Raw genomic sequence first — 27104 nt, forward strand, 5'->3', positions numbered from 1 at the left:
GTACTTGAAACAATACTGTATATGTAACATAGATTAGTCAGCATAATTATTTAGACATGTTACATTATCTTGTGTGATAGGTACAACAAGATATTTAATCTTCATTGAATCCTGGTTCTTCAGTGACCCATGCAACTGATGGGATCAGGTGGTCAGGCTTGCTGACTTGTTTGATACATGTCATCATATCGAATTTCACAGACTGATGCTCTTGATATTGATCACTGGATTGTCTGGTCCAGCCTTGTTCATATACAGATCATAGTCATAAGGCTGGAATATTGCTGCATTAAACAACAAACCAACCAACATTGTCAGCTCTGGTTGATACACATGACCACATCATGCACAGATAAAATAATCAACATCATGACCTTGTCCCAGATTACACCATCATATCTGGAAGTGATATCAGTCACTCTCCTATCTTAACAACAACAAATGACGCCTCAGTCAAAATGGCTTCGCTTCAGGCTGGTACAGTCATCCTAACCATCCTTGTAACTATACTTGTAACTATACAAGCAAGTTCTGTACACAAGAAAACTGCAGAAGTTCGCTATGAACCAAACTGGGCTTCCATAGATTCCCGTCCACTTCCACCATGGTATGATGAAGCTAAACTAGGAATCTTCATCCACTGGGGAGTGTTCTCTGTGCCAAGTTTTGGTTCTGAGTGGTTCTGGGAACGCTGGCAGGAGAAGAAGCAAGCTAGCACGGTAGAATTCATGAAGAAGAACTACAGACCAGACTGGACCTATGCAGATTTTGCTCAAGATTTTACAGCTGAATTCTATGATGCCAACACATGGGCAGACCTATTTGCAGATGCTGGAGCTAAGTATGAGATGATAGCTACTCTTGCTGTTCAGTATATCTATCTTAATCAAAGAATTGTGGAGCACATTGGTATAGGGGATAGCATGCTGGCCTCTCACGCCAAAGGTGACCTGGGTTTCACACTGTCCCTGGGCAAGTCACTTTGTCCACATTGCACTCAGTCCATCCAGCTGTTTAAAATAGCTACCTGAGAAGTGGATGTACAGACCTATATGGTCGCCCTCAGTGCTTAGTAGCAGCTTTGAAAATACAATTCCATCAGGGAAATAATGTAACACCAGAGAGCAGCATCACTTTGAATTCTGAGCAATTATTAAGACTTAAACCATGTTTATATGAATTCTGATTTAGTGTGTAGCAAAGTGTTTATATGAACTGGTAACAGGGCATCAGCGTTTCTTTCATTTACACTGAGTTTCGCATGTACTGAATTTTCTGATGCCAACACATAGACAAAACTAGTTGCAGATGCTCAAACTAAGTATGAGACGATTTATGTTATTCCAAATCAGTATATTCATGCAAGATCATAAATGTCAAGTATCAAGACTTAAAACATGCCAAGATAAATACTTCCTTAGTGTGTATAGATATGCTTATATGATTTGATAAGCATGAAGTCAGCGGTCATTTACATTGACTGTGAATTTTGCATTCACTGAATTCTGTAATGCCAACCTATCGGCAGAACTCCTTGAAGAATCTGGAGCAAGGTATGAGACAATTTCCAGTATTATCTAGCATATTTATGTTTATCAAATGAATTAAGACCTCAGTTTTGTTTTAGAAAACTACTTCTTTGGTTGCAAGGCAACATTTATTTGGACTGGTACTACAGGACATAAAGTCTGTATTATTCAGTTATCCATTTAACACCATGACTGTCTGTTGCAGGTATATTGTATTTGTAAGCAAGCACCATGAAGGTTTCTGCAACTGGCCAACAAATGTCTCCTTCAACTGGAACTCCCAGATGGTTGGACCAAAAAGAGACATTGTGGGTAAGACACTGTATAATCCAGTGGATACAGAGAAGTGTATGGTCAATGTAGTTATGTCCCATGCTCTCAATCCTCCACATTGGCTTTAGAGAATTCAGATTTGAGTAGATAGAGGTCTGTCATAATGAGCAAGAATGGTGACAAGCACAAATACATTCACTAATAGCATTTGTTGTAAGGTGTCCTTGGTCAATATAATTATCATACTGTGTAGTCAAACATTCCATATGGATTAAGAGCAATATTGCATGGGAGTATAATGCACTGGCTGAATGAAGGCTGCTACACATCCGGGTTCAAATTGGTCTTCTGGAACCAATGCTTCTCAAAAGAGATGATTAATAGTGATCAAGCGGTCAACAATTGAAAGACTTATTATTCACAGTCAACTGTCACATATATGGAATATTGCTGGATGCAGTGTTAAGCAACCAACTAAACAAACAAATGGTAAGATGAAAAGAAAAGGATGACATGTGCAGCAACTTCAACTCTGGTTCCATGACCCAAACGTATGAGGCGTTATGTTTAGCTAGAATCATGCTGTGTGTAGCATGACCACAATAAACAAGAGTCACCAGAAGATGACATATCCCCCCCGGCCCACATGTTTGAAAGGAGAAATAATCTGAGAGTTACTCATTGTTTTTTTAGACTAAGTTTGAATTGTTTCATGGAAATTATAAATGCCATATATCTGTCACCAGCAAAGTCACAATGTCAAGATCTGTCTCATATATCTGCCAAGATCTGTTGAAAGATGTGAAATGGTTTTCGAGTTGTGCTCTGGGAACGAAGCCCACCCCTCCATTTTGAGACTAAGTCCGAAACATTTCCATGGAAACCAAGAAATAAAACATCACAAAAAACTTTAAAAACCAAAAGGCACCACTTTGGGGTCTGCCACACATATCTAGAAAGTTTTACTAACAGATATTAAGAAGTTTTGAGTTCTGCTCTGGAAATGAAACACACCTCTCACTATTGAGACTAGGTCCAAAACATTTCCATGGAAACTGAGAAAATAATAAATCACAAAAACCTGTACATAGCAAAAGGGACCACTTTAGGTTCTGATTGATATATCTACCAAGTTCTGCAGAAAAATATAGAACGGTTTTTGAATTCTGCTCTGGAAATGAAGCCCACCCCACCATAAGACTAACACCCAAATGTGCCATGGAAAAACACACAAAAAAAATATAAATGCCAAATATCTGTAAATAGCAAAAGGCACAACCATAGGCTGAGATTACTATATCTATCAAGTTTGGTCTAAAAATATTGAATGTTTTTTGAGTTATGCTCCGGAAACAAAATGATTACAGATGGACGAACGGATGGATGGACGGACGAGGAGTCGACTATATCCCCTGTTACCATTACATGCCGGGGACAAAAAGCTAACACACTAGTTAATGCATACATTTGTCATCAGGTGAGCTGGCCCAGGCCATCCGCAGCAAGACAGACCTCCACTTTGGCTTGTATCACTCTCTCTTTGAGTGGTTCCACCCACTGTATCTTAAGGATGTTGCCAACAACTTCACAACACAGGACTTTGTGTTTGTAAGAAATTTCTTGTTTTGATTTCCTAATGTCTCAAGACTGATCAAGCTTTGAAAGTAATGAAAGTAAGATCTAGCGCAAATAAAAAACAAATCTGAAAGAAATGAACATTTTTCACATCACTGTTGACATTTTGAATACTGATACAACACTGTGAGTGTTGAACATAAATCAGAAGTAGCCTATGAATGAAGATTTAACCTACTGTTTGGTGTCTAGTGTTGGGTCTGAGCATTTGAAAACATTATTTCATTTCATTAGCTTATGTACAACATTACTGATGACACAAATGGCATATTATTAGTCTTTCGTTTGTTTCAGATTGATAATCATTTTTTTAAATAGTCCCATATTTTTTATTTTAGCCAGCACTACAAAATATGGAATACATATACATCTTCTATCAAACAGCAGCCTGAAAATACAGATAGTCATAATTTGGTTTAGTGCAAAGAATTATTAAATCCTATCTAATACAATTGAATTAGAAAAGAAAATAACAAAAGACGTAAAACAGAAAAAATGTGGAAGTCACAGTTATGAAAATACTAATGTAACATAAACTATGTTTAGGAAGAGAATACATTATCAAAAAACAATATCTGAAATTCAGTTCAAGGACACAAGTTCTTGTATCAAGCATTTTTGTAAAAGAAAGACTAAATGGTCTCTGAGGTATCTTCCTGATACAAATCTTTCTTCATCTGAAGTTCTCTTTGTTTCCACAAGATTATCAAAACTGTAGAAAGCATGGAGACATTTGTATTAAAATATAAGCTTATGCTCACTCATTCAGAGCTAAAAATGTCAGTATTGTCAATCTCGTCTCATTCAGAACAAGACAATGCCAGAGTTGTATGAGCTCGTGAACACCTACAAGCCTGACATTGTATGGTCTGATGGATCTGCAGGACCAGATACCTACTGGAATGCTACAAATTTTATTGCTTGGCTCTACAATGACAGGTTGGTTTCCAGTTCTAAAAATATTTAAGGGCTTCATAATTTTCAACATTTTCAAAACTACAAAGCCATTCAAACTCAGATGATAACAGGTTTCCAATCTGATTTCAAACGCGGGAGTAATATATAAATGTCCTTATAAATCATTATCTAATCATTTATTTAGCATTATGAATATGATACAGAGAAACAAGTATGTAAAATATTTATGTATCATTCAGATGAAAGTTTGAACATAGGCAATTTATTCATGTGTAGCCAGTGGAACATCAGTGTTCGTCACATGTTTACCCAATTTTTTTTCCAGGTTTGAAATGTTGAATTTTTATAGAAATGTTTGAAAACATACATGTAAAAATAATTTCTCTTAAGATGAATAACAATCCCAGCTGGAATTATCCCATCACAAAAAGTTAACCCCTCAGTACTGTACATCACTTGCTTGACGTCAGCTGTTACGCCAAAATTTTGGTATAAATATGTGGACTTAGGCTTCAATACAGCCATAGAACAAGACTATCCAACTCCCTTCTATACCTCAACATCAGAGACATTATGGATGGTGGAAGCATTAGATTTCTTTTTCTCCACCTGATCCCTATACTCAGAGAGAGATTTGAGACCCTGTCTGACAACTGTTTTGGCCTCCCAACACAAAAAGTTAGCACCCGTTGTGCTATGGGTAACCCTAGGTCACATCCAACATGTTACCACTTAGCCCTTGGGTCTTTTGGCAATCAGTCCCACCAATTCCCAATGTTGTATATCAATAAATAATATATTTATGTATTCTTTGTCATGTCACTAAAAAAACTGCAAAAAACATATAATGTTCTCCAATACAGTATGTTGCTCAATATAGTGAAAAGATCAACATATAACATGAGGTAACATATGTCTCCTAAGCAGTTCTTTGAAACACTTAAGATTTAAAATCATATTAAAAAAAAAAAATGAAAATGATACTGCCAAGACTTTTTTCAGAAAAATTTGATGATTACTGGAATAGTTAAAACTGCATCATAAGCTTTTGAAACTGTTCTAAATTGAGAGGATTTCTCCTTGAAGAAAAAAGTAATTTAATAGACAGAGTTGTGGGTAACAATTAGTTCTCGAAAGGGTTCCAGAATCTTCAAATCTTCTTGACAGGACATGCTTTGTCCTTAGCAAAAAGCATTCATTCATGTTTGATGTCAGTATTTCAAAATATCGCAGGACTTTTATCTTCTTTGCTATCAGTACAGCAAAAATACGAAAGTGGAAGGAAGTGTTCAGTTTGTACTGGAAATAAAAGTTCACCATGGACATATATGTCTTCACTGAATCAGCAACCGATACTCTTCTATATCATGGGTTGGGTTCTTTTTATTAACACACTCTTAATGCCAAATGAAATTACATGTTGACATTTTAGTTTGTATAAAAGGACTTAACATGACTGAAGAAGCTGAATGTATACTTAAAAGGATCTGTACCAATTTATCTGTTCCACAAGGTGAGTGTCCAGTTCTAGATGGTAACTAGTAACATTTACTTTCATCTTTATCTTCAGTCCCGTCAAGGACACTGTGGTGACGAATGACCGTTGGGGAAACAATGGCATAGGGTGTCATCATGGGGGATTCCTCACCTGTTCAGACAGGTACAATCCAGGTAAGCTCATCCCTCTGCTTTTCCCTCTCGACTAGTTCTGTGCCCTTTCCTCCTCTAAACCAACATTGTTTGCAAATGTATACATTGTTCTTCACCTACTCCTCCAATGTTTATTCCAGCGTTTGAAATATATGCTAGTCTGACCACCCGGGATGGCATACTTTCAACAAAGACTGCCAGATTCTCAAATTCACCTGTCCGACGGTCAGGTTACAATTTAGACATGTATATGAAGATATTCATCATATTTCAGGATATACACTCACAAAGCTGAAATAAACAGTTAAGTCTTGTCTTGCATTGGTATTAACTGTGGAAAGGTAAGTTTTGGTCAGGGCTGGCAAGTTTTACATTTACAAGCCCTGTGCTTTGGCTGAAATTTTAGGGAGTTTCTTACCCAGCTTACTGCAGGTCCAACAAGTGTTCACAAATACTTTACACCGAAATGTCCATTGTCAGAATCTGAATCCAGTTACTTTATATTTGGATAAAGAACAACTGACTTTTGTGACATCTGAACTCACAATTTTATATTAGGCACCCTCCAGCCCAGGAAGTGGGAGAATGCCATGACAATAGACAAGAAATCTTGGGGATTTCGTCGAAAAGCCATCCTGGAAGACTTTCTTACCATGACAGAAATTATTGAAACCTTTGCTGAAACTGTAAGGTATATAAGATTTCAGTTCCAGTACCGACATTCATAGGTATCTGAGTCTAGCTCGACAAGTATTCTCTTACTTTGTATGAGATATTTTTTCAACCATTGTTTCCTTACATTTCTCTTTTAATACAAAATACTACACATCTTTGTAGCCTATGGCGTATGGAGTTCAACTGAAAACCAATACAAGAAAGCAAACCAGAATTGTACCTGTTCTTCTAAATATAACCCATTATCCCCTAGAACAAGAGCACTTCATATGACATAAAAAACATCATAAGATCAGGTAATTAGATGAAACATCAGAGTTTTGAACAAAAACAATGGACGGTTTGAAGGAGATCACTTTGGAACCAAAGGTGACATAACTCACACTGCAAGATAAGAAAACATTTTGCAATATGAAAATGAATAGCATTAATGACATTTTCATTTCCCTCAAACAGCTGCGGTGGCAACATGCTCATCAATGTTGGTCCTACCAAGTATGGAATGATTACACCAATCTATGAGGAGAGACTACGAGGTCTGGGGCAGTGGTTGAAGGTCAATGGAGAAGCTATCTACAGCAGCAAACCTTGGTCCCATCAGAATGATACCATCACTCCTCGTGTTTGGTGAGCAGAAATAAGAGCTGCAGATTGCTTTCGTATTTGTTTATGATGTACAAAATATATCTTCAAAACTAAATATTTTTTATGTGTTTACACAAAAATATTTAAAGAAAACAACACCCATACCTGCTTGTGTTCAACATCCTACAGATACCATTACAGGACCAACCTTGTAAATTCTCCTGACCCAAACTGTTCTTACCATCAATGAACATGGCTTTGATGTCTGTTTCAGCATCATACTGAACTCATATAACTCCTCTTATCTGTGTCAACGAAAATTTAGATACATCCATGAAATCTGAATGATTAAATAAGACTGTTTATTAAACTCTACTTCTCTTAAATAAGCCTTCTGACACATTTTACATGAAACTCAGCATATCTGGTAATCCCTCTATTTAACGGACAATTTGAACTTTCAGGTATACAAAGAATGAAGGCAGTGTCTACGCTATCATTTTTTCTTGGCCTAATGGAACCACAAATAACCTTGCCCTTGCTGCTCCAGTGCCTTCTTCCGGCACAACCGTCACCCTTCTAGGATACCAGGGTCAGTTTACCTGGGACAAGCGGGCTTCCGGTGGGATGACAGTTAACGTTCCTGCCATCCCTGCCAACCAGATGCCATGCCAGTGGGGTTGGGTGTTCAAACTTACTGGCATCACCAACTGAAACACAGGGAGACACCAACATCGGACACTAATTCTTATTGATTATTATTAGATTTCCCTTTGCAGTCATACATGAGTGAGTATGTGAATATGGTTTTTCGCTGCTTTAAGTAATATTCCAGCAATATCAAGGCTTGGTGACGTCAGAGATGGCCTTCATACATTGTACCCATCTCTGGAATCGAACCCGGGCATTCAGCATGACGATAAATGTTTAACCACTAAGCAGCCCCACCATCAACAGCAGTCATATAAGCCAGTAGAAGTTGTACACTTCCATCAAGGGTAATACACTCTGATGTGTGCCTTTTTGTAGCAGTGTTACCAGAGCCGGTGCTAATAAAGGTCAGGAAACGGTGGTAAACTGATTACAGTCAGTGAATCAGTTGTATGTAGAATCTTTGAACAGAATGTTTACCCAAATTTAAGTGTCACAGCTGTTCAGTTGTTTTTTATGTAATTTTATGAACAGAAATAAATATAATTTTTCAATCGGATTTTGAACTTGATACTTTACTGTTGCAGAGTTTAAAAAAACAAATTAATAAGGAGCATATGTGATAATAAAGCGACATACTTTAAAGGCGCAATGTCACATATTGTCAACAATATATTCCATCAGCTTCCTACTGATGCAATAAAAGATCTATTATCCCATAGACTTGTCTGCAATTGATAACTGAAACTTCTCGACATAAGGCTTCCAAACAGAAAACTCTTGCCAAAACTTGAATGTAAACAAGTACATCGAAAGTTGTCACAAGCAGTTATGTCGGTGTTTGCTGATATGGTTTCAATCACAAGTTGTGCATGAGATATTCACAGAGAATACTCAAAGGGACATAACTCTATGGTGTTCACTTTAAGTAATGTTTGGCCAGTAGAGGGCACAGGAGTCAATTTAATGCAAAACTTCAGAATTTAATATTGTAATCAATATATGTGCATTTTCTTTAATAAAGCATATATGGTGGCTTCTCTGAGGGCTGATAGTATTCATGGGAGAAATGCATAATTTAATTTTTGAGAAGTGTAGTGTGATAGAGTGACTTTAACTGTCCTGTATTGTAGTGTATTGGGGTAGGAATGGGAGAGGTTATCAAATATTATAAACCAAAAGTCACTGTGTTCTGTAATCTGTTTGTTTGAAAACATGATTAAATGGTAGTTGATTCCCTGAAACTGCTAGACTATTCACTGCGTATTGACACGTAGAAACATCGCAAACAATTGTTTTGTTGTGTCATTCACAGTGGTGACGTCATTCAATTCATATTGTGATGTAAAGTCAGAATGAGTTCACAAATGAGCAACTCCAGATGCTGCCATGGGAACAAGCTGCAACGTCCAGCTGATGACACTTCACTGCTGTCCTCGTAGTGGAGGTAAATGCTGCAGACAGTAAACCTTTTGGTTTGCATTTTTGTTTACAATGTCATGTGTTGGCCTATTTCTGCATGTTATTGAGTATTTGAAGCACGGGAATACATTTGGAACCGATTTGCTGAAACTGACCGGTGCATGCACTATATTCCTTTCATGACACATGTTACACAATACAAATATTAAAAGGATGATGATGGTGACAATGTCCTGTTTGAAAGTCACTGATATCAGGAAACATTCAGAATGACCTTGAGACCTAAATACCAAGATGACTGGGAGATGAAGCATTAACCAAGTTTATTCAGTCTGGGAGTACTCTAACTGCCATACTTGGTCAGACTTGGATAGCCAAAATGTCAGGTGATGGAACAATGTGTTTGACACATCCATAACCTTCACCACACAGACAAAAGCACAATTTCCCATTTTAATGTGTGAGTGAGTGCGTGAGTATTGCTGGAATATTACAAAAAAACAGCATAAAACTAAAAACTCACTCACTCTCTCTGACTCAAGCACAAGTCTGGTCAACACGCTTGAAACACACTTGAAGTGTCTTAGTGAGTGAGTGAATGAGTTTAGTTTTATACCGCACTCAGCATTATTCCAGCTATATGGCAGCGGTAATCTGGAACAGACAATCCAGTGATCAACAGCATGAGCATCAATATGTGCAATTTGGAACCGATGACATGAGACAACAAAATCAGAAAGTCTGACCACTTGACCCTGTTAGACCCTCTTACATCAAGCATAGTCACCTCTTGTGGCAAGCATGGGTTGCTGTCCTGGTGTAGCCTGCCATTTCTTCTTGTTAACTAACCCCAGAGAGCAGTTTTGTCCCAGGATATTTTTACCCTGGGAAAAGTTTGGGCTAGTCTGAAGTCCCTCTAACCCCCAGGCCAAAGTTTCCCCCTGTATATAGACCTGAAGTGTGCTTCTCACTAGATATATAGGTCATCTCTTTTTGTCCCAAGAATAACAATATTTTTTTGTAGGGACTAGTTTTACTTTTCATTAGTAAGACATCTTCACAGGTATTACTTTCTGTAATCATCTTTTCCTAACTCTGAATGAACATCAACGCTTAAATGATAGATAAGAGATTCTGACCTAGCTTGGCCTCTTCTTGCCCATCCTTGCTCTTTATAATATGAAAAGGAGGAGATTCTGGCCTAGCTGGCTACTTCTTACCCACCATTGCTCTTTCATCAAAGGGGGCAGATTCTGGTCTAGCTAGACTACTTTTTCTCCACCCTTGTTCTTATATTAAAAGGGAGATATTCTGGCCTAAAGCTAGTTAGGCCACATCTTCCCCACCCTTGGTTTTATATCAAAAGCGGAAGATTCTGGTCTAGCTTCGTCACTTCTTCCCCACCCTTGTATTTACATCTAAAGGCGGAGATTCTGGCCTGGCTAGGGAGTTTGACCTAGGTTGGCCGGTGGAATGTTTGGCCTGTTATAGCGGATCTTCATGGGCATCCCATGTTAATAGCATTTGAAAGGGAATTATGTGCTTGTCATCATGTTAAATAATGTGGCTGTATTCCCATGACTGATCATGTGTCTCTTTCACAAATCTACAATCATCATCACTTTATACATACAATAACTCATGTGCACTAAGGGGTCATGTAAGATACATATAATAAGAATTATCTTGTCACATGATCACACTATCACAGCAGTATCATTTGATCATGGGAGCACCTTTAGAATTCAGCACCACAATTTCTTGTGAGGACGTTCTCAGCCGTAGGTCACATGTCACTGAGACATGCAATCAGTTTGTGAGAACCCATCGGAGAAACCCCCTACCTTCGGATTGTTAGCCTGACAGCTAGCCCACTCAGCTACGTCCACATTGTTGCACACTGTGTAAATTTAGCTAGTCATTCCTGTGACGTAAACGGAAAGAGTTGAGTAGGTTACAGACAATTACAAGGTTACAGGTAGACTTGGTGTCTCGTGCTTTCAGTCTACTGACAGTTGCCGATTGGCCCAGTTACCATTTGGCACAATCGCCCTATTCCGTAATTTACAAGACACCATGTTGTGTGGAATGAGCCGCTACGGCGTGAACGGAAAACGGATGTTGTCGTCAGGCGTCAGACGTCGATTTCACAGTGCATGCATGAATAGCATGCTTGTATAAAAGTCATTGAGTGCTTTCGTGACAGAAAAGAGTTGTAACAAACACAGTAAGAATAATGTGGATCGTGCTAAGGAATGAGTGAGACAGGGGTATGTCTTGCAGTAATGATGGCACGAGGGTGAGTTAGACATTGAATCGGTACTGAAAATATGTAGATCTACAGGTGAAAGTGGCTGGAGTGCAAGTTTGAGGCCGATTTGTATTAGCCCAAAATTTCTACATTAAAATATTTCATCGTTTATTTAACTTTTGACATTTTTGATCTCCCATTTTTATGTGAACAAAGTATTAAAAATGCAAAAGGAAAACAAATGCATCTACTTACTCTGTTGGATTAAGTCCCTTACCCTAAACACTGACCCTAAATCTAACCCTAACCCTAAACTTAACCCCTTGAAATAATTCTAATAAATTGAATATGTTGACTGAACCGGCATGAAAATGTAATGTCCAGTGTAATGCATTCTTACCACTTCGAAAAATAAATACAAATAAACTCCATTTCAGTGTAATGGTGCAAATTACTGAATAACAAAGATATATATGTATATTAGTTTACATTTGTAATTCATTTGATCCAAATGATTACTTTTGAAAGTGAAAATTACAAAATATATTTATATTATTTAAATTGACCAAACTGCAAATAACGGAATATGGCAAAATGTGACCTGTGTAAGGCATTCATACGAAATTTAAAGAATACAATATATATAAATACAGAAAATATAACACCTCAGCACCTCTTAATACAAAGAAATATGACCATATTAGTAAACAAAAGAAAAAAGTATTTAAAACTGGTGCTTGCAAAAAATTGCGCATCCGCCGGTGAACTGCTACTGGAAACTCGCAACATCGTTGGGTTTCTGCAATGACACCAGTGAAACATCAATGAGTGGAGCTTATACACACTCGCTGAGTTTAACAACCTTGTTGCTATACCAGAATCATAGGGCATTGTTTCAAGAACATGCTTTTGAACAAAATCACCTGCAATTACGTAAAATAGTATTATGACGTGTCTTTAAAGTGTGTGGTGCCGTATTCTAAAGGTAGGCCTGATCATGTGATCTAGGTGTTAGCATAATAGAGTGATGTAGAATCATTGATTGTTCGCCACATCAAGTTTTGCTGCAAAAATAAAAAAATTATCAACCTGATTTAAGCTGCACACCTATAAATTGCAGTCATCAAAGTTATGGATAAGAATAAAATGTTTGAGGTGTGGCTCAATGTAGGCATGTCCCATCGCTGTTAAAATATAATAACAATGCACGAAAAAGACCATCATGATGACCAGTTCCTGAACACAGACTTCATTGTGTGTGAAAGGTGGAATATTATTATTATTATTATGGTATACGTAAAAATATACAATGAGCCACAGATATGAAAAATGACATAATGAACAAATCACACCTGGAACATGCATATTGAATGAGCTTGCCCTGTTTTATCGGTAGCACTGTCAAATTAAAGAATTTGCATAGAGAGTGTTTCCTTGCACACACCTACTTATATCATAAACATGGAATTATGATTATTGTGATAACAATAGCGTATCATGGCCGACAAATTATAAATATTGTTATATACTTCTAGGCCAAATGTAGAGATATCATGAAAATCAGGTAATATGATACACCCAGCCGTATCACCCATACTGCATATCTTGACCATGCTGAACACCAGTGCTTGTCACCACACATTAGACAATGTGATCATTCTCAAGCAGTTTGTTTATGAACATGTGGACACTGTTTCAACAGTGGACTGAACCCAGTTAGTTTTTAGTAACCTGATACCTCCTGTAGCTAGTTCCACATCAACAAGAATTTTTGGAGGGTGGGAGGTGTCATACTAATTACTGAATAACACGTTTACTGCTGCTGAGAGATCCTAAAAGATAGGCACTTTTCTAGCATTTGGCCTAGGACTATATATGGGTCCCTACATTACAGCCATCACCCTCTTCCCTTTGCCCACTGGTCAACAACCCGTAACCCTACCTAACTTTTCACTCCCCCCTTCTATTTCGTACCTCTAATACCATATTTGTAAGGCTGTGAGGTGGATTCCAAGAAACTCAAAGTTTCTATCTCCTAACCATATATGTCTCCTGGAATACTATGAACTGCTACCGAGGTCCCCAGACAAGTTGCTCCATCTTGATAGTACAGTCATTTTCCCTTTACCCAATCTTGCCTCCAACAAGCACTACTTTCATGCTTATTTCCTCCGCAACCGAATTCCTACCTCTCTTGTCTTGTTTATGTTTCCTACCCCACAAGCCTTTATTTATCATTTCCTATTTTAAATGTATTATTAAAATGCCTTAGTCACCTGCTATTAATGATATCATTCCTAGATCTAACATTATAACAATATTTATAATTCCTCGGCCATGATACGCTATTATTATCACAATAATCATAATTCCATGTCTATGATACTTATCATTCTCAACAATATTCATGTATATACAAAAGAATTCACTATATCTAATCTCAAACTTTGATCAGCAGCAGCAGAGTGCATGTGCTCCAGAAAGATCCTATCAAAAGGTAACATCCTTACATATCCATGACTACACAATATAACAAACAGGACAATCGGAATGGGTTTATTCTGTGTTACACAGTGTACAAATGCAAGTTTTGATATGATGAATCATATTCTATGACACACAATAACCATAGTAACCATGAAAACATCCTTGCTGACACTCAGTATTCGGCTTGAATACAAAACACATCTGTAAAATCCCAGTGAGGTGTAACCATGTTTCAACAGTGGTTTGCTTTCTGCTTATTCCCATATCACATGAATCTAAGACATTTGTTATAAATCTTCTCCAAACATATTTCATCCTTCTGTAGAATTTCCAAACGACCATTGACTAATTTGTGTGCATCTCTCTAAAGTGCTCATGTGGGTATATTATGGCAACTTTACTTAGGTCTAATGAGCCAGACTACATCAGTCACATCTGCTATTAATGAAATCAAACATTGCTTCCATGCAGAATTCTAGGTCTACATTTAGAAAGTATTAGCACAACTTGGTATTATTTACATCAAGATGTGTTCAGTATAAGGTTTATTACAGATTTGATGAACTCTGCCATTCTGCTTGATATTTTCAGCAACATCTAGTTGAATAAAGTCTCAAACTGTGCTGGAGAGAGCCTCTACTTTGGTTGCCACAAACATATTCTCTAATTACCTGAAACGAAATCTCTTTATAAACAATTATACACAATTCCTCCTCAGATGTCCATTAAGGAAATGTTATCAAGTAAATATTTTTACATAGAGTTTTTAATTTAGAAGCACTGCTGAAATGACAAAGCTCTGAATGAAGCAGATATTTTCCACACTTCAAGAGTCTTTCATCCCACGGCAGCTGCATGTCAGTTCAAATGGAGTTGTTTTTATTAAATAACTCTCGATTTCTTGAGGGTTGCTTTTAACGGAAGAATATCCTTAAAGATTTTACAGAATCGTTAGCTTCCTTCTGCTAAACATAGGCAAGATATGTAAGTGCATTAAGGTCCAATACTATATCAAGTGGTCACCTGACTACTATTGTGTGACTACTGACTACTCCGTGATAAGTTCATTCTCTCATCCAAGATATTCAGGTGCATATTTCTTTTGTCAAGTGAAGTTCAAGTAGAGTCAATAATCTAAAGGATACTTACACAAGGTCACCGGCATTACATGTATGTGTGTTCAACTACTCAGATATATATAGGTTATGGTAAGAAACTTATCACACCCTTAACAATCTGCTGATACTACAACCATACACTCAGATGACAATAGGTTCATATCACTGCCTCTGTGTGTAATATACCTGGTGTTCACCTAGATTCAACAGGTAAATGGCTCAACTTCCAAAACAAAGTTTACCAAAGAATATATATCAAAATATTCCATTTTGAGCTAAATATTGAAGGAAAAGTATTGAGGTCCTTTCTCTCATATGTGAAAATGCAATCTTAGTTATCATATTAAGATTTTTCCAAAATAACGACCTTCAGTGATTGTATAGAAAAGTAAAAAGATATTTTTCAACATTCAAAATTAAACATCTTATATAAGATATGACATCAATAAATGTATTTCTGCATGGAGGCTGAAATATATTGCCATACTATCAACTGTCAACTCGTTAATTCACATGATAAAGAATGAGGACACCTTTTATGGATGTTCAACTTCTTCTTTATTCTCTATAGCCAACATGTTGACATAGATTCACCATATGCTTGACTTAAGAATCTATCTTGAAAACTTGCTTCTACAGAGTAAAGACGTTGTATATTGTCCTCAGTATTAATTTCCCCAACTTCTAGAATCAAAGAAGAAACTTCACATGTTGTTCTTATATAAGTTGTTCTAACCAATGACTGCCATCACAATGCATGCAGTCATAGCACTTTGGTTAAATATGTACTTACATCAATGTCTTCATCAACATATTCATTAGTCCTTCATCAAAGCATACTTCATCTTAATTATCAGCAAATCCTCAGTTGATGCACCAACCATATCAATGTGTTGACAAAACCATACTCACATACAGATTGGAAACACATGTCTAACGCAAGATCATAACACAAATGAGCATGTTCATGAGAAATACCAACACTGCCTGTTAATGACTTCATTTAAGGAAACTAGTGTGTAAAGGAGAACAGCTTCCAGAAAGGCTGCCTTCAAATAAAAGTAAAAAGCCCTTTAAAACTAATTTCATCATATCAGGTTTGGGAAAGCACTTAAAAGGGAGAACAATAGTGAAGCAGACTACATTCCATGCCTAATTATGGAGCAACCATTTGATGTTCACCGTCAAGACGTTTTATTCAAGATCAACATAGTTTTTCAATTTCTGGAAGGACAATTACTTTTTTTCAATATATATATCAATCATTTTTTAAACTACCACAAACTACTCCCTGGACATGATGAGAATGACGTTTTGCCTGCAAATATGAAGAATACTCTGTAAAATGGGTGTTTCAATACATTTTCAGAAAAATTCTTGACTCCACAGGAAAAGGTATTTTAGTGAAAAACATACTTGGCATTTTGACACTGGCATTTAGACCTACTCAGACTGCAGCCTGCCATCACTAAACAGTACTTTCAAAATACACAAGCTGAAGCAGCAGTATTTATTTTCTGACAACATCCCTCCCTGTACATGAGGTTGCTTATAGACCATTACTTAAATTGACACTTTTCCAGACAGTATCAGATCAAGTAAAGTCTTATCTTCAAGAACATCAGGTCCGAATTTACAATACCATATTCAGTTTCACCACTCAAACTTTATTCAACACAGTATACTGGAGATATGACGGAGAAACTTTCCTGTGTTTGGATCAATGGTTGTTAATGTCAAGATAATAATCAGTGTCGATTAAACAAATCTCATTGGGTCAAACAGCATTCACAATAACAATAAACCCATGAAATGTGGGTTATCACAAGCAAGCCTGAACTGACAGATATCACACAGCCACCCACATCAGGTGACAATTGACATTAAGGCTGGAATTAAGACTTCAGAACAAATTAATATCTTGCCCAGTCTCAGGAACTAGAAAATTAACATTTTGTTAATAAAGTTAATTCACACTCAGTTGATATGAAACAGAGATTAATAGTTCAGCAAGTATGTTTTTGATCAATATTCCAACAATATAATGGCAGGGGACACCAGAAAATGGCTCCCAACATTAGACCCATGTGGGGAATTGAACAAGTGTCTTTAGCAAACACTTTAACCACATAGCTACCCATCACCCAAACAGGTTAATATCCCATTCATGATTATTGCAACCTTATACAACAACATGCACAGCTAGATGTATGAATCTGTGAGTGTTTGTACAGCTACTTAAAGTACTAGAACATTCTACCTACAGGTGATGACTTTTTAGTGCTAGTCAAATGACATACAATTGTACCATGCTCCAGTTTACAAAGGATATCCTGCACAGACACAGTAAAATGACTCTAAGTCAACCTGTTTCCAAGATACACCCATAATGTCAAGAACCAGATAGGGTACGAGCTCGTACCATATATTCAAACACCCTTCGAGTAGTCTCCATAGAAACAGTCCTCAAACATGCATGTTTAGGTTTTGACTGTTTGCTGTTTAACACAATATTCCACCTATATGCCATCAGTCTGTCAACAAGCAAGTCTGGACAAGGCAATCCAGTGATCAACATCATCTGCATCGATCTGCACAACTGGGAACCAATGACATGTGTCTACCAAGTCAGCCAGCCCGACCCCCTGATCCCCAGGGGGTTGCCTTAGTTGCCTCTTACGACAAGTATAGTCGCCTTTTGTGGCAAGCATAGGTTGCTGAAGACCTATTCTATCACAGACCTTCACAGGCAATATTGTTTTGAACACAATTAGAGTTAGAAGTGTTAAAAAGACAGCAAGTCTGACAACCAGTTTTCCTCCCGGTATTCACCCCTTATGACAAGAATGAGCTGCTGAATACCAGCTTTAACCAGATCATCATGGGCTCATGTCTAAGTAGAAACATACACCACACTACCTCATACACTTTATACCATGACCGATACAAACCCTTTCCTTGAGCACACAAAAAGTTTAGAGAGACCACTATGAGCTTAGCCAGGTCAACCTCAAGACGTAACAAATGTGAACATGAAATGTTACTGGGGTCAAGGGGTTACATTATAAGTTGTTCACTGGTCACAAGGGCAGCATTATCCAGGGTTGAGGTACCCTCAATTTGTGTTTATGTTTCCTGAGCCCAAATATAAACAAACATCGAGGGTACCTCAACCCATGGTCCTGGAGCTACCAGAGCTACGTATTAATCTTACTGAACACCTCAACGTTAATTTTGAGCTGTTTGATGCAAGGGTATCAGATAATACACTATAGCCAACCTGTCTGAATCAAATGATCCAAATCTTGCATCTTGATGTTTCTTCCTGCAGCTGTTGTCTTTGTAAAGTCACTGAAATGTTACCTTTGTAATATTAACAGGGACTACATTTGAGTGTTTTGTCAACATTTATGTAGACAGTCAAATGTTTTTGTAGCCATCGCAGGTTTTTGCAGACTATGCAAGAAAAACAGATTTAGAGTTATCTCCCTGCCATCAATTTCTATTTGCAAAACATAAGAAATTTCTGTGCACCATGGGTCATTTAATTTCATTCGAGATAAAAACGTAACTACCATGAAGTACTGAATGAGTTGCTATTGGCAGCGAGATAAACAGAACATAACAGATGAGTGCTCAGCCAACCAGAAAACAACATTTATGTGTGAGGTAAGATAAACAATGATGAGGATTCCATCACATCTTGAATTTAGGCACCAGTTACTGCAGTCTCCTGGAAACATTTGAGGACATTTCAGTTTAGATACCCTTCCAGATGAACAAGCACATAAAATATTCTTTGATCATTGGCTCTGCTAATCCGTTTCCATAGCACTCATTGTTTGCCTATGTGTAATGTTGACAACAAAGGACAAACCAAAAGTTGATGACAAAACACATGTTGTCAAGTTGAAAACAAGGCATGGTATGATGAAGCCAAACTTGGAATCTTCGTCAACTGGGGTATATTTTCAGTACCAAGTATTGGCTCTGAATGGTTCTGGTGGCTCTGGCAAGGGCAGAATAATCCCCCATGCCATTATTTTCATGAAGAAGAAATATAGACCAGACTGGTCTTATGCTGATTTTGCCAGGGATTTTACTGCTGAGTTTTTCAGTCCTGTACATTGGGCAAACATATTCAATGCATCTGGCACACAGTAAGTTCACAATACCACCTTGTCCTCTGTAACTATAGATTCCCTTAATTCTGCTTTCTATATAATCTGAATATTTTTCAAGATTAGATCACAGTTGCTATTCCAAACTCAAAGGGACCACAAACTTTAGGTTGTAATATAATGTAATAGTAGTTTGTTATACATAGCTAAAATTATACATGCGTGAGCTCGTGTGTGGACGTGTCAGTTACGAGCTCTGAAAAATGGGCATTTCTTTAGCCCAATACAGAGCCAAAATAGGCACATTTTGCCAACCAAACAAGATAAAAGGCCTAAGTATGCATGGACTAAAACTTGAGAGGTGTTACCTCTCGCTAGGAGTGCGTTTAATTTGTCTGATGAGTGTCCTACTTATCACATGTGGCGATGTCGAGTCAAACCCTGGACCCACTACACGACAACAAACCCTGGCTGTGGACGAATCGGGTGCACTTGGCATAAACGTGAGTGAAAAGGACAGCACTGATATATTGACCATACTCCTTGAAATGAAAACTGATATCAAATCTATGAACAAAAACTTTGTAAACCTCAGTGACAAGGTCGACAAGATGGCGACAGATTTCAGCAGCCAACTTCATCATCTACAACAAGAAAACAAAGAGCTAAAGTCAAAACTATCAGCGATGGAAGATAAGATTACTGACTTCGAATCTAGGAACCGAAGAGAAAATCTAATTTTCCATGGGATTCCCGGCGATAAAGGCGAGACGTGGGAACAATCGGAGAGTAAGGTGCGTCAGTTTCTATCTGAAGATTTACATATGGGCAACGCCTACGAGATGGTGATAATACGAGCACATCGGCTAAATCAGCGGAAGCCAGGTTCTCCAATCATTGCGAAATTTCTGACATCTAAAGATAAGAGCGACATCTTCAAGGCAGCACGTGCGGACAGGACTGAGGGATCACAACACAAGCGTGTGACAGAGGACTTCCCCCAGAAAATACGAGAGGACAGACGAGCACTTTCACCTTGGTTTGTGAAGGCAAGGAATGCAGGAAACAACCCGAAAATGAGGCAAAATAAGCTTATTGTAAATGGTCAAGTGTTTGTGTATGATAGGAATTCCCAAAACATCGTGAAAGAGAAAGGATCGCACAAAGAACCGCCATACTCAAACAATAACACAACCACGTGGGCCAGTTTGTTTGGACCCGGAAATGAAATAGACAAGGAAGGTGAAGGACGGACCCAGTCGGAAGATAAACAAACCGACGAATGATGCGATGGCCATGGCCTTATTTTCAACATTCTGACGTGGAATATCGGCGGTCTACATAAACATGACAATGAATATTCCCAGGTGAAACCTTTGTGTCATAATTTCGATATAGTATGTTTTTGTGAATCATTTGTAAAGGCTCATAACGAATTTTCCGCCTTTTTGTCCGGTTTTCGAGCAGTCAACGCTGTGAGAGATAAAATGAAACAGTTAGGCCGCCACAGTGGCGGAGTCACCGTGTTGATAAAGGAGAAATGGCTACAGGATGATATAATTACAAGACTTTATGATCATTTTCAAAACACTGTTGTTTTACTTTTCTCAACTAAGTGCTTGCATTGGGATAAAGACACTCTGCTTATATTTACTTATATCTCGCCAGAGGGCTCTCCAGTGTATGATGCTAGTGACAGTGATGGAATTGCCATGCTTGAACATTACTTAAATATTATAGCTGCTGATCACCCGGACAAGCAACTATTTCTAGCTGGTGACCTAAATGCTAGGACTAAAGACTTTTTAGACTTCATTCCTAATGATAATATTGATTTTATTGTAAGAGATGTTGATGATTATCCCTCAGATGATTTTGAAATGTCCAGATCAAGTAAAGACAACATACATCATAACAACTTTGGTAAAAAACTGATGGAACTGTGCTGTGCATTTGGAATCCATATCATGAATGGTAGACTATATGAGGATAAACAAGGACAGTTTACTTGTGTTACACATAATGGTTCTAGTCTAGTAGACTACATGATTGCATCAACATCTGTGTTTCCTAGAGTTGCTAATTTTGGTGTTGGTACATGTGATGTGTCTGATCATTTTCCTATTTACTGTTCTCTGAATATCCAGCCACCCAACATTACTGGTGTGCTCGAGTCACCTGTAGCAACAGATCCTCCAACTAGCAATTGCATAGAGAGTAATTCAACAACAGTATGGACTAAATACGTGTGGAATGAAGAGCTCTGTGATATGTTTATCTCTAAGTTCCAAAGCCTGTATGGAAAACTACATAGAGAATTATATCACTATATAGACATTAATATTGAAGATTCATTAAATGTTTTTACTGAGCTGTACCAAAGAGCTGCAGAACACAATAGGAAGGTATTTTCAGGTTTCCATGACATTAATTCCAAACCTCAGCCCCCATGGTGGGACGAAGAACTTGAACAATTAAAACATTTGAAATATAAAGCACTGAGAGACCATAGAGATAATAACTTAGATATATTGATTTATAAAACCCTACGTAAATCATTCAAGAAGACTTTCAACTACAAACGAACAGCTTACTTTGATATTCAAAAAGAAAAACTTATGGCAGTGAGAAACAACCCAAGAGAATTCTGGAGAACACTAAAGCAATCAGGTTCAATATCAACACCTGACAAAACATACGATATAAGTTGTGAAAACTGGTACAATCACTTTTCAGGGCTTCTTACTGAGTGTTCTGGTAATGTGCATGACAGAGATATCAATTCAGAGGTCTACAAGGATGAAGAGCTTGTAACATTAAACTGTGACATTACCGAAAATGAAGTCTTATTTCACATTGATAAACTGGCAAAAAACAAGTCCCCTGGACCAGATGGTATTGCAATTGACTTCATTAAAGCTTCTAAGACATTTATCAGTAATTACTTAACAGTGCTGTTTAATAAGATTTTCCAGGAAAGTATTTTTCCTGTGCACTGGGGCAGAAGCATTATTTGTCCTTTCTATAAATCTGGTGGCAAAAGTAACCCTAATAATTACAGAGGTATTTCTCTTATTGATTCAGTGTGTAAAATATTCACTTCCATTCTTAACAGTAGATTACAGGTTTGGTGTGAGGAGAAGAATATTATTCATGAAGCACAGGCAGGATTTAGGAGCAATTATTCTACCACTGACCACATTTTCTCACTTCAAGCTATGGTTCAGAAATACTCAGTTAAGAAAAAAGGAAGGTTCTACTGTCTGTTTATTGATTTCTCTAAGGCCTTTGATACAGTTAATCACAAAATTCTTCTGTCAAGTCTGAAAAGAGTTGGTGTGGGTGGTAAATTCTATAACATCTTGGTATCAATGTATGATAGGTTGTCAGCCTGTGTTAGAACATCTAAAGGTCTGTCAAGCTATTTTGATTGTAGTATAGGTACTAGGCAGGGCTGCATCCTCAGTCCCCAACTGTTTATTATCTTCATTAATCAGCTCATGCAAAGTATGGAGCAATTTGGCGGCCGTGGTGTATTTATTTCACCTGACGTTAATAACCTATATGCTCTAATGTTTGCGGATGATGTTTCCTCAGTCTCAGATACAGCATTCCAGCTACAGAAGAAGATTCATGGCCTTGAGAATTTTTGTCGAGTCACTGGTATGAAGGTCAATATTGATAAGACTAAGGTTATTGTGTTCAGAAATAGTGGGCCCCTTAGACAGTATGAAAAGTGGTTTCTTTTAGGGCAAAAGCTGGAAGTTGTTTCATACTACAGGTATTTGGGTATCGTGTTTACTCCTAGGTTAGTGTGGACTAAAGCTCACACTACTCTTGCATCACAAGCCAATAAAGCCGTTATGGCTATCTTTAGATTCCAAAAACGTGTAGGTTTTCTGTCATGTGCAGATCTTTTTAGAATATTTGATGCTATGGTAAAACCGATTCTCTGCTACGGTTCAGAAATTTGGGGTGTTACCCACTGTAAAATCATCGAACAAATACAGATAAAAACATGTAAATATTTCTTAAAAGTTGGTATAAATACTTGCAACAACATGGCACTAGGTGAATGTGGCAGATTCCCTCTTCAGCTTACTTATATGTCAAAGGCAGTTAAATATTGGTGTAGACTTTTAACTCTCCCAAGTTGTAGGTTGCCCCACCAGTGTTATTTAATGCTAAAGTCACTAGATGAATCTGGACGAACGACTTGGGCATCTCATATCAAGAATATATTATATAGACTTGGGTTTGGCTTTGTCTGGATTGCACAGGATATTGGTAATATTGATGTATTCATGTCTGTTTTTAAACAAAGACTATCTGATAATCTTTCACAAGACTGGTTCTCATCGCTACATAATACAACCAAGTGTTCTAATTATATACTCTTTAAGTCCACCTTGAATGTCGAATCTTATCTCTCTATAGATATTGCCCCATATTTGAGAAATTCTTTAACAAAATTTAGATGCGGCAAATATAAACTTTGTTCTGAGACTGGCAGATACAACAATATCCCTTATGATTCAAGATTCTGTCACTTTTGCTATCAAAAGAATTTGTATGTAATTGAAGATGAAATACATGTTTTACTTTATTGTAAAGCCTACCTAGACATAAGAAAAAAGTTTCTGGATAAATATTTGAAACACCCTATATCACAACACAGTTTTATAAACATTATGACCTCAAAAAATATAGATGTTATAAAAAACTTATGCCTATTTTTATATAATGTTGGGAAAATAAGAGATTCTGATGTATTTAGATAAACGCATGTAAATTCTAATTATACCTATGTTTGTATTTTGGGCCACTGGCCTATTACTGAATAAAATGTCTGTCTGTCTGTCTGTCTGCTAAAATTTACAGCAACATATCAGTTCGTGATTGAGCAAGCATGGTATTACACCGCTTTTCACAATACTCCAGAAGTATCACAACAGCAGGGATACACTAGAAATGGGTCTCACATATTATACCCAAGAGGGGACTATCAAATACAGGTTGTCAGTATGAAAAGCATATGCTTTAACCATTTGGCTACCCCATCAACCCCAATACCATTTGTCATATGTGTTGTTTTGTTACAAATGTGTTTGTTGTAAATGCATTGCACCTGGTCTATTCTTCAGTACAGCTATAAACATTTTTAAAAAATGACTAAAATAGAGTGTACTCAATATTTCATCTTGATTATCAATGACTGTCTATAGGTCTGAATAGTAAACAATAAGCAGGGCTTGACAGGTACTCAAGTACTGGTGTGGTATATTTTAGAGGCCTATGTGAATCCTTAGTAAGTACCTATCCAAGGGAGATAACTCAAACTTTTCTCTTAACACACTTGAGGCAAACAGGGAAGACAAGTGGTACAATGTCCAAATGAATTTTGACTATGATGCAACTGATTAACAATACCAATACCAATGTGTTACCAATAAAATCATGCACAGGTCTGGTTTTGAAGCATGGGTTCTCAAGTCCGTTTTCATTTCTCAGTCAATAAATGTCTGAAGCAATTCTGTTACCCTCTGTGAAACATGGTAGCTGCACAAGGTACTGTTTGATTGGCTAATTAAGGTGTTGAGTAATAACAAAGGTAAGATACATTAGGGATGTCAACTTCTGTGTTATAACTTCTTTCAGTGGCATGTTCAAAAGTTGGTGAATCAGATCAGCTGTGATGTGATGTTTTGGGATGGATTCACTGTCGCCTGACAACAGTATAAAGAATCTATACCTTAACTACGAAAATAAGCTAAAATATGATAAAGAAGTTGTCTACTTTTCTTACTCCAAGTACAACCTTATCATTCACAAAGTCCAGACAGGTGAATTGGAACAAGCGATACGAGCCAATACTAACATTCACTTTGGGCAGTACCACGCCTGATATGAATGATTCCACCCTCTAAGACAAGGCCAACAACATCACGCTTTGTTGATGTAAGTACCGTGGAGGCTGTCTAAACCGGCACTCATCAGGACTGAAGAAATAGTCCGGTATAGAAAGCTTGCTGGATTGTAGAGCTGGTAATAAAAGTACATGCCACGAGTAGAACTGAGACTTTATGCTGGTGTTGACAACTTGTCGGACTGGACAGATGCCAGTTTTGACAGTTTCCACTGTATTGTATACTTTCCATAATTACCTGGTACTACTGACACTTAGCTGACCAGACTGAGGAGATGAATGTGGTTTCTAGTCTGAAACTCTTGAAGGTTAATATAGAGTAACACCAGAGACTGCCACTGATTCGCCAAATAAACTTATTATAAAGAATTGTTTGATTCAACAGAATACATATTTTAAACATAAGAGGCAACTCACAGCCAGGGGAACTTAGGATGTACTGTAAATTATCTCAACCATCATGGATTCCACAATGTCCTTAGCTTACTTTTCTAATCTTGAATAAGGAACTTCATCAAAGTATTTTTCAAAGCATGGTCACCAAACTGAAACCTGTGGTGGAAAACTTGAAAAAGCTACTTTTTGATTAGATAAAGTTTACCTCTTGATAGTTATTTCATTAGTTGTTAAAAGTTTTAAGAAAGGACTTTCTGATGTGCCTTGTGGGATGTCCTCCAATCTGTGTTTACTGGTATGAATAATAATGACACCATAATACGGAATCTCATCTCTTCAAAATCTCACTGGGGCAGTGGGGTGGCCTAGCCGTTAAGACATTCACTTATCTCTGTTTTGATTCCCCACATGGGTACAATGTGTAAAGCCTATTTCTGGTGTCATTTGCCAGGATATCGTTTAAATGTTGATAAAAGTGGTCTAAAACTAAACTCACCTACTCACTCAATATCTCATTTCGTGTCTTGTACATCACCTCATGACTGAATGATTGACTCAGTTGCTTTGATACATGAAGAACTGCTATTCAAATTCATGTCCATATACAAGATATTTTTACTGATGCTACATCCCATTTTCTGTGCTTCAGTCCCACAAAAGACACTGTGGTGACCAACGACCAATGGGGCATTTTTAGACATATGCATGGACAGATACAACCCAGGCATGTTTACTTATATAGCCAGTGAGACTGTAGTTCATCCACTGTGAGATGAATATGATACATGCCACAAATATCAGGTTGACGTGTCATTCATTGTTCACTGAAACAAACAAAATATGACATCTTTTGACCATGTAGACAATGTTGACAACCAGTGCCAACATTACTGTCAAGTAACACTTGAGGATGGTAATTATTTTGCAGACTGCCTTGGATATATTTCATTTTGCATATCTTACATTGATATATAATGCTCAAAAAAGTAAACCACTCCTTTTAAGATTCCTGTCAGTGTGAATACCAAATAATGAAATTCATGAAGGATATTGTTTGATTCACTGAATATAGCATCATGGAAAACCCTTCATCAATATTGTATAACAAGCGTGTGTGTGTGGTTTTATGCACCTTTTAGCAAATATCACAGTGGGGTACACCAGAAATGAACTTTATACATGGTACCCAAGACGGGAATTGAACCCAGGTCTTCAGCACAACAAAGTAAGTTTAAACCACGAGGCTATCCAAAGGCCCTTGTATAATAAGACCAGTTCATCAAAAACAAGCACACATTTATCCTCTCATGTAGTGAGAAGGAAACTGAAGGAAGGACAGGTAACTCTGTTCATTATATACTAAGCATCAAAAGAAACGTCAATAGATATTCCAAATTTGACAGGCACTTTATTCAATTCATTACAGAATGTGATGCAATAAGTGTATGGAAAAGCGGTTTTGTTTAC

General features: G+C 37.4%; 2 protein-coding genes across 3 annotated transcripts in view; one reads left to right on the forward strand and one right to left on the reverse strand.

The window, feature by feature from the left end:
* LOC137288184 (blood vessel epicardial substance-like) overlaps positions 1-27104 on the reverse strand; it is a 164777-nt gene that overhangs the window by 114946 nt on the left and 22727 nt on the right. The gene's annotated exons all lie outside the window — the stretch shown is intronic.
* Positions 415-8475, forward strand: LOC137286227 (alpha-L-fucosidase-like). 2 transcript variants are annotated; one of them, XM_067817955.1, is made up of 8 exons: positions 415-841; positions 1735-1877; positions 3280-3410; positions 4246-4376; positions 5926-6026; positions 6564-6696; positions 7137-7307; positions 7730-8475. In XM_067817955.1, exons 1-8 carry the CDS (start codon positions 459-461, stop codon positions 7977-7979), a joined length of 1443 nt encoding a protein of 480 aa, XP_067674056.1. In that variant the 5' UTR covers positions 415-458; the 3' UTR covers positions 7980-8475. The 2 variants fall into 2 exon arrangements, with proteins under 2 accessions (XP_067674056.1, XP_067674057.1); XM_067817956.1 differs by having other exon boundaries at positions 420-841; positions 1735-1841.

The sequence above is a fragment of the Haliotis asinina genome, chromosome 6, assembly GCF_037392515.1.
Source record: "Haliotis asinina isolate JCU_RB_2024 chromosome 6, JCU_Hal_asi_v2, whole genome shotgun sequence".
NCBI lineage: Eukaryota > Metazoa > Mollusca > Gastropoda > Lepetellida > Haliotidae > Haliotis > Haliotis asinina.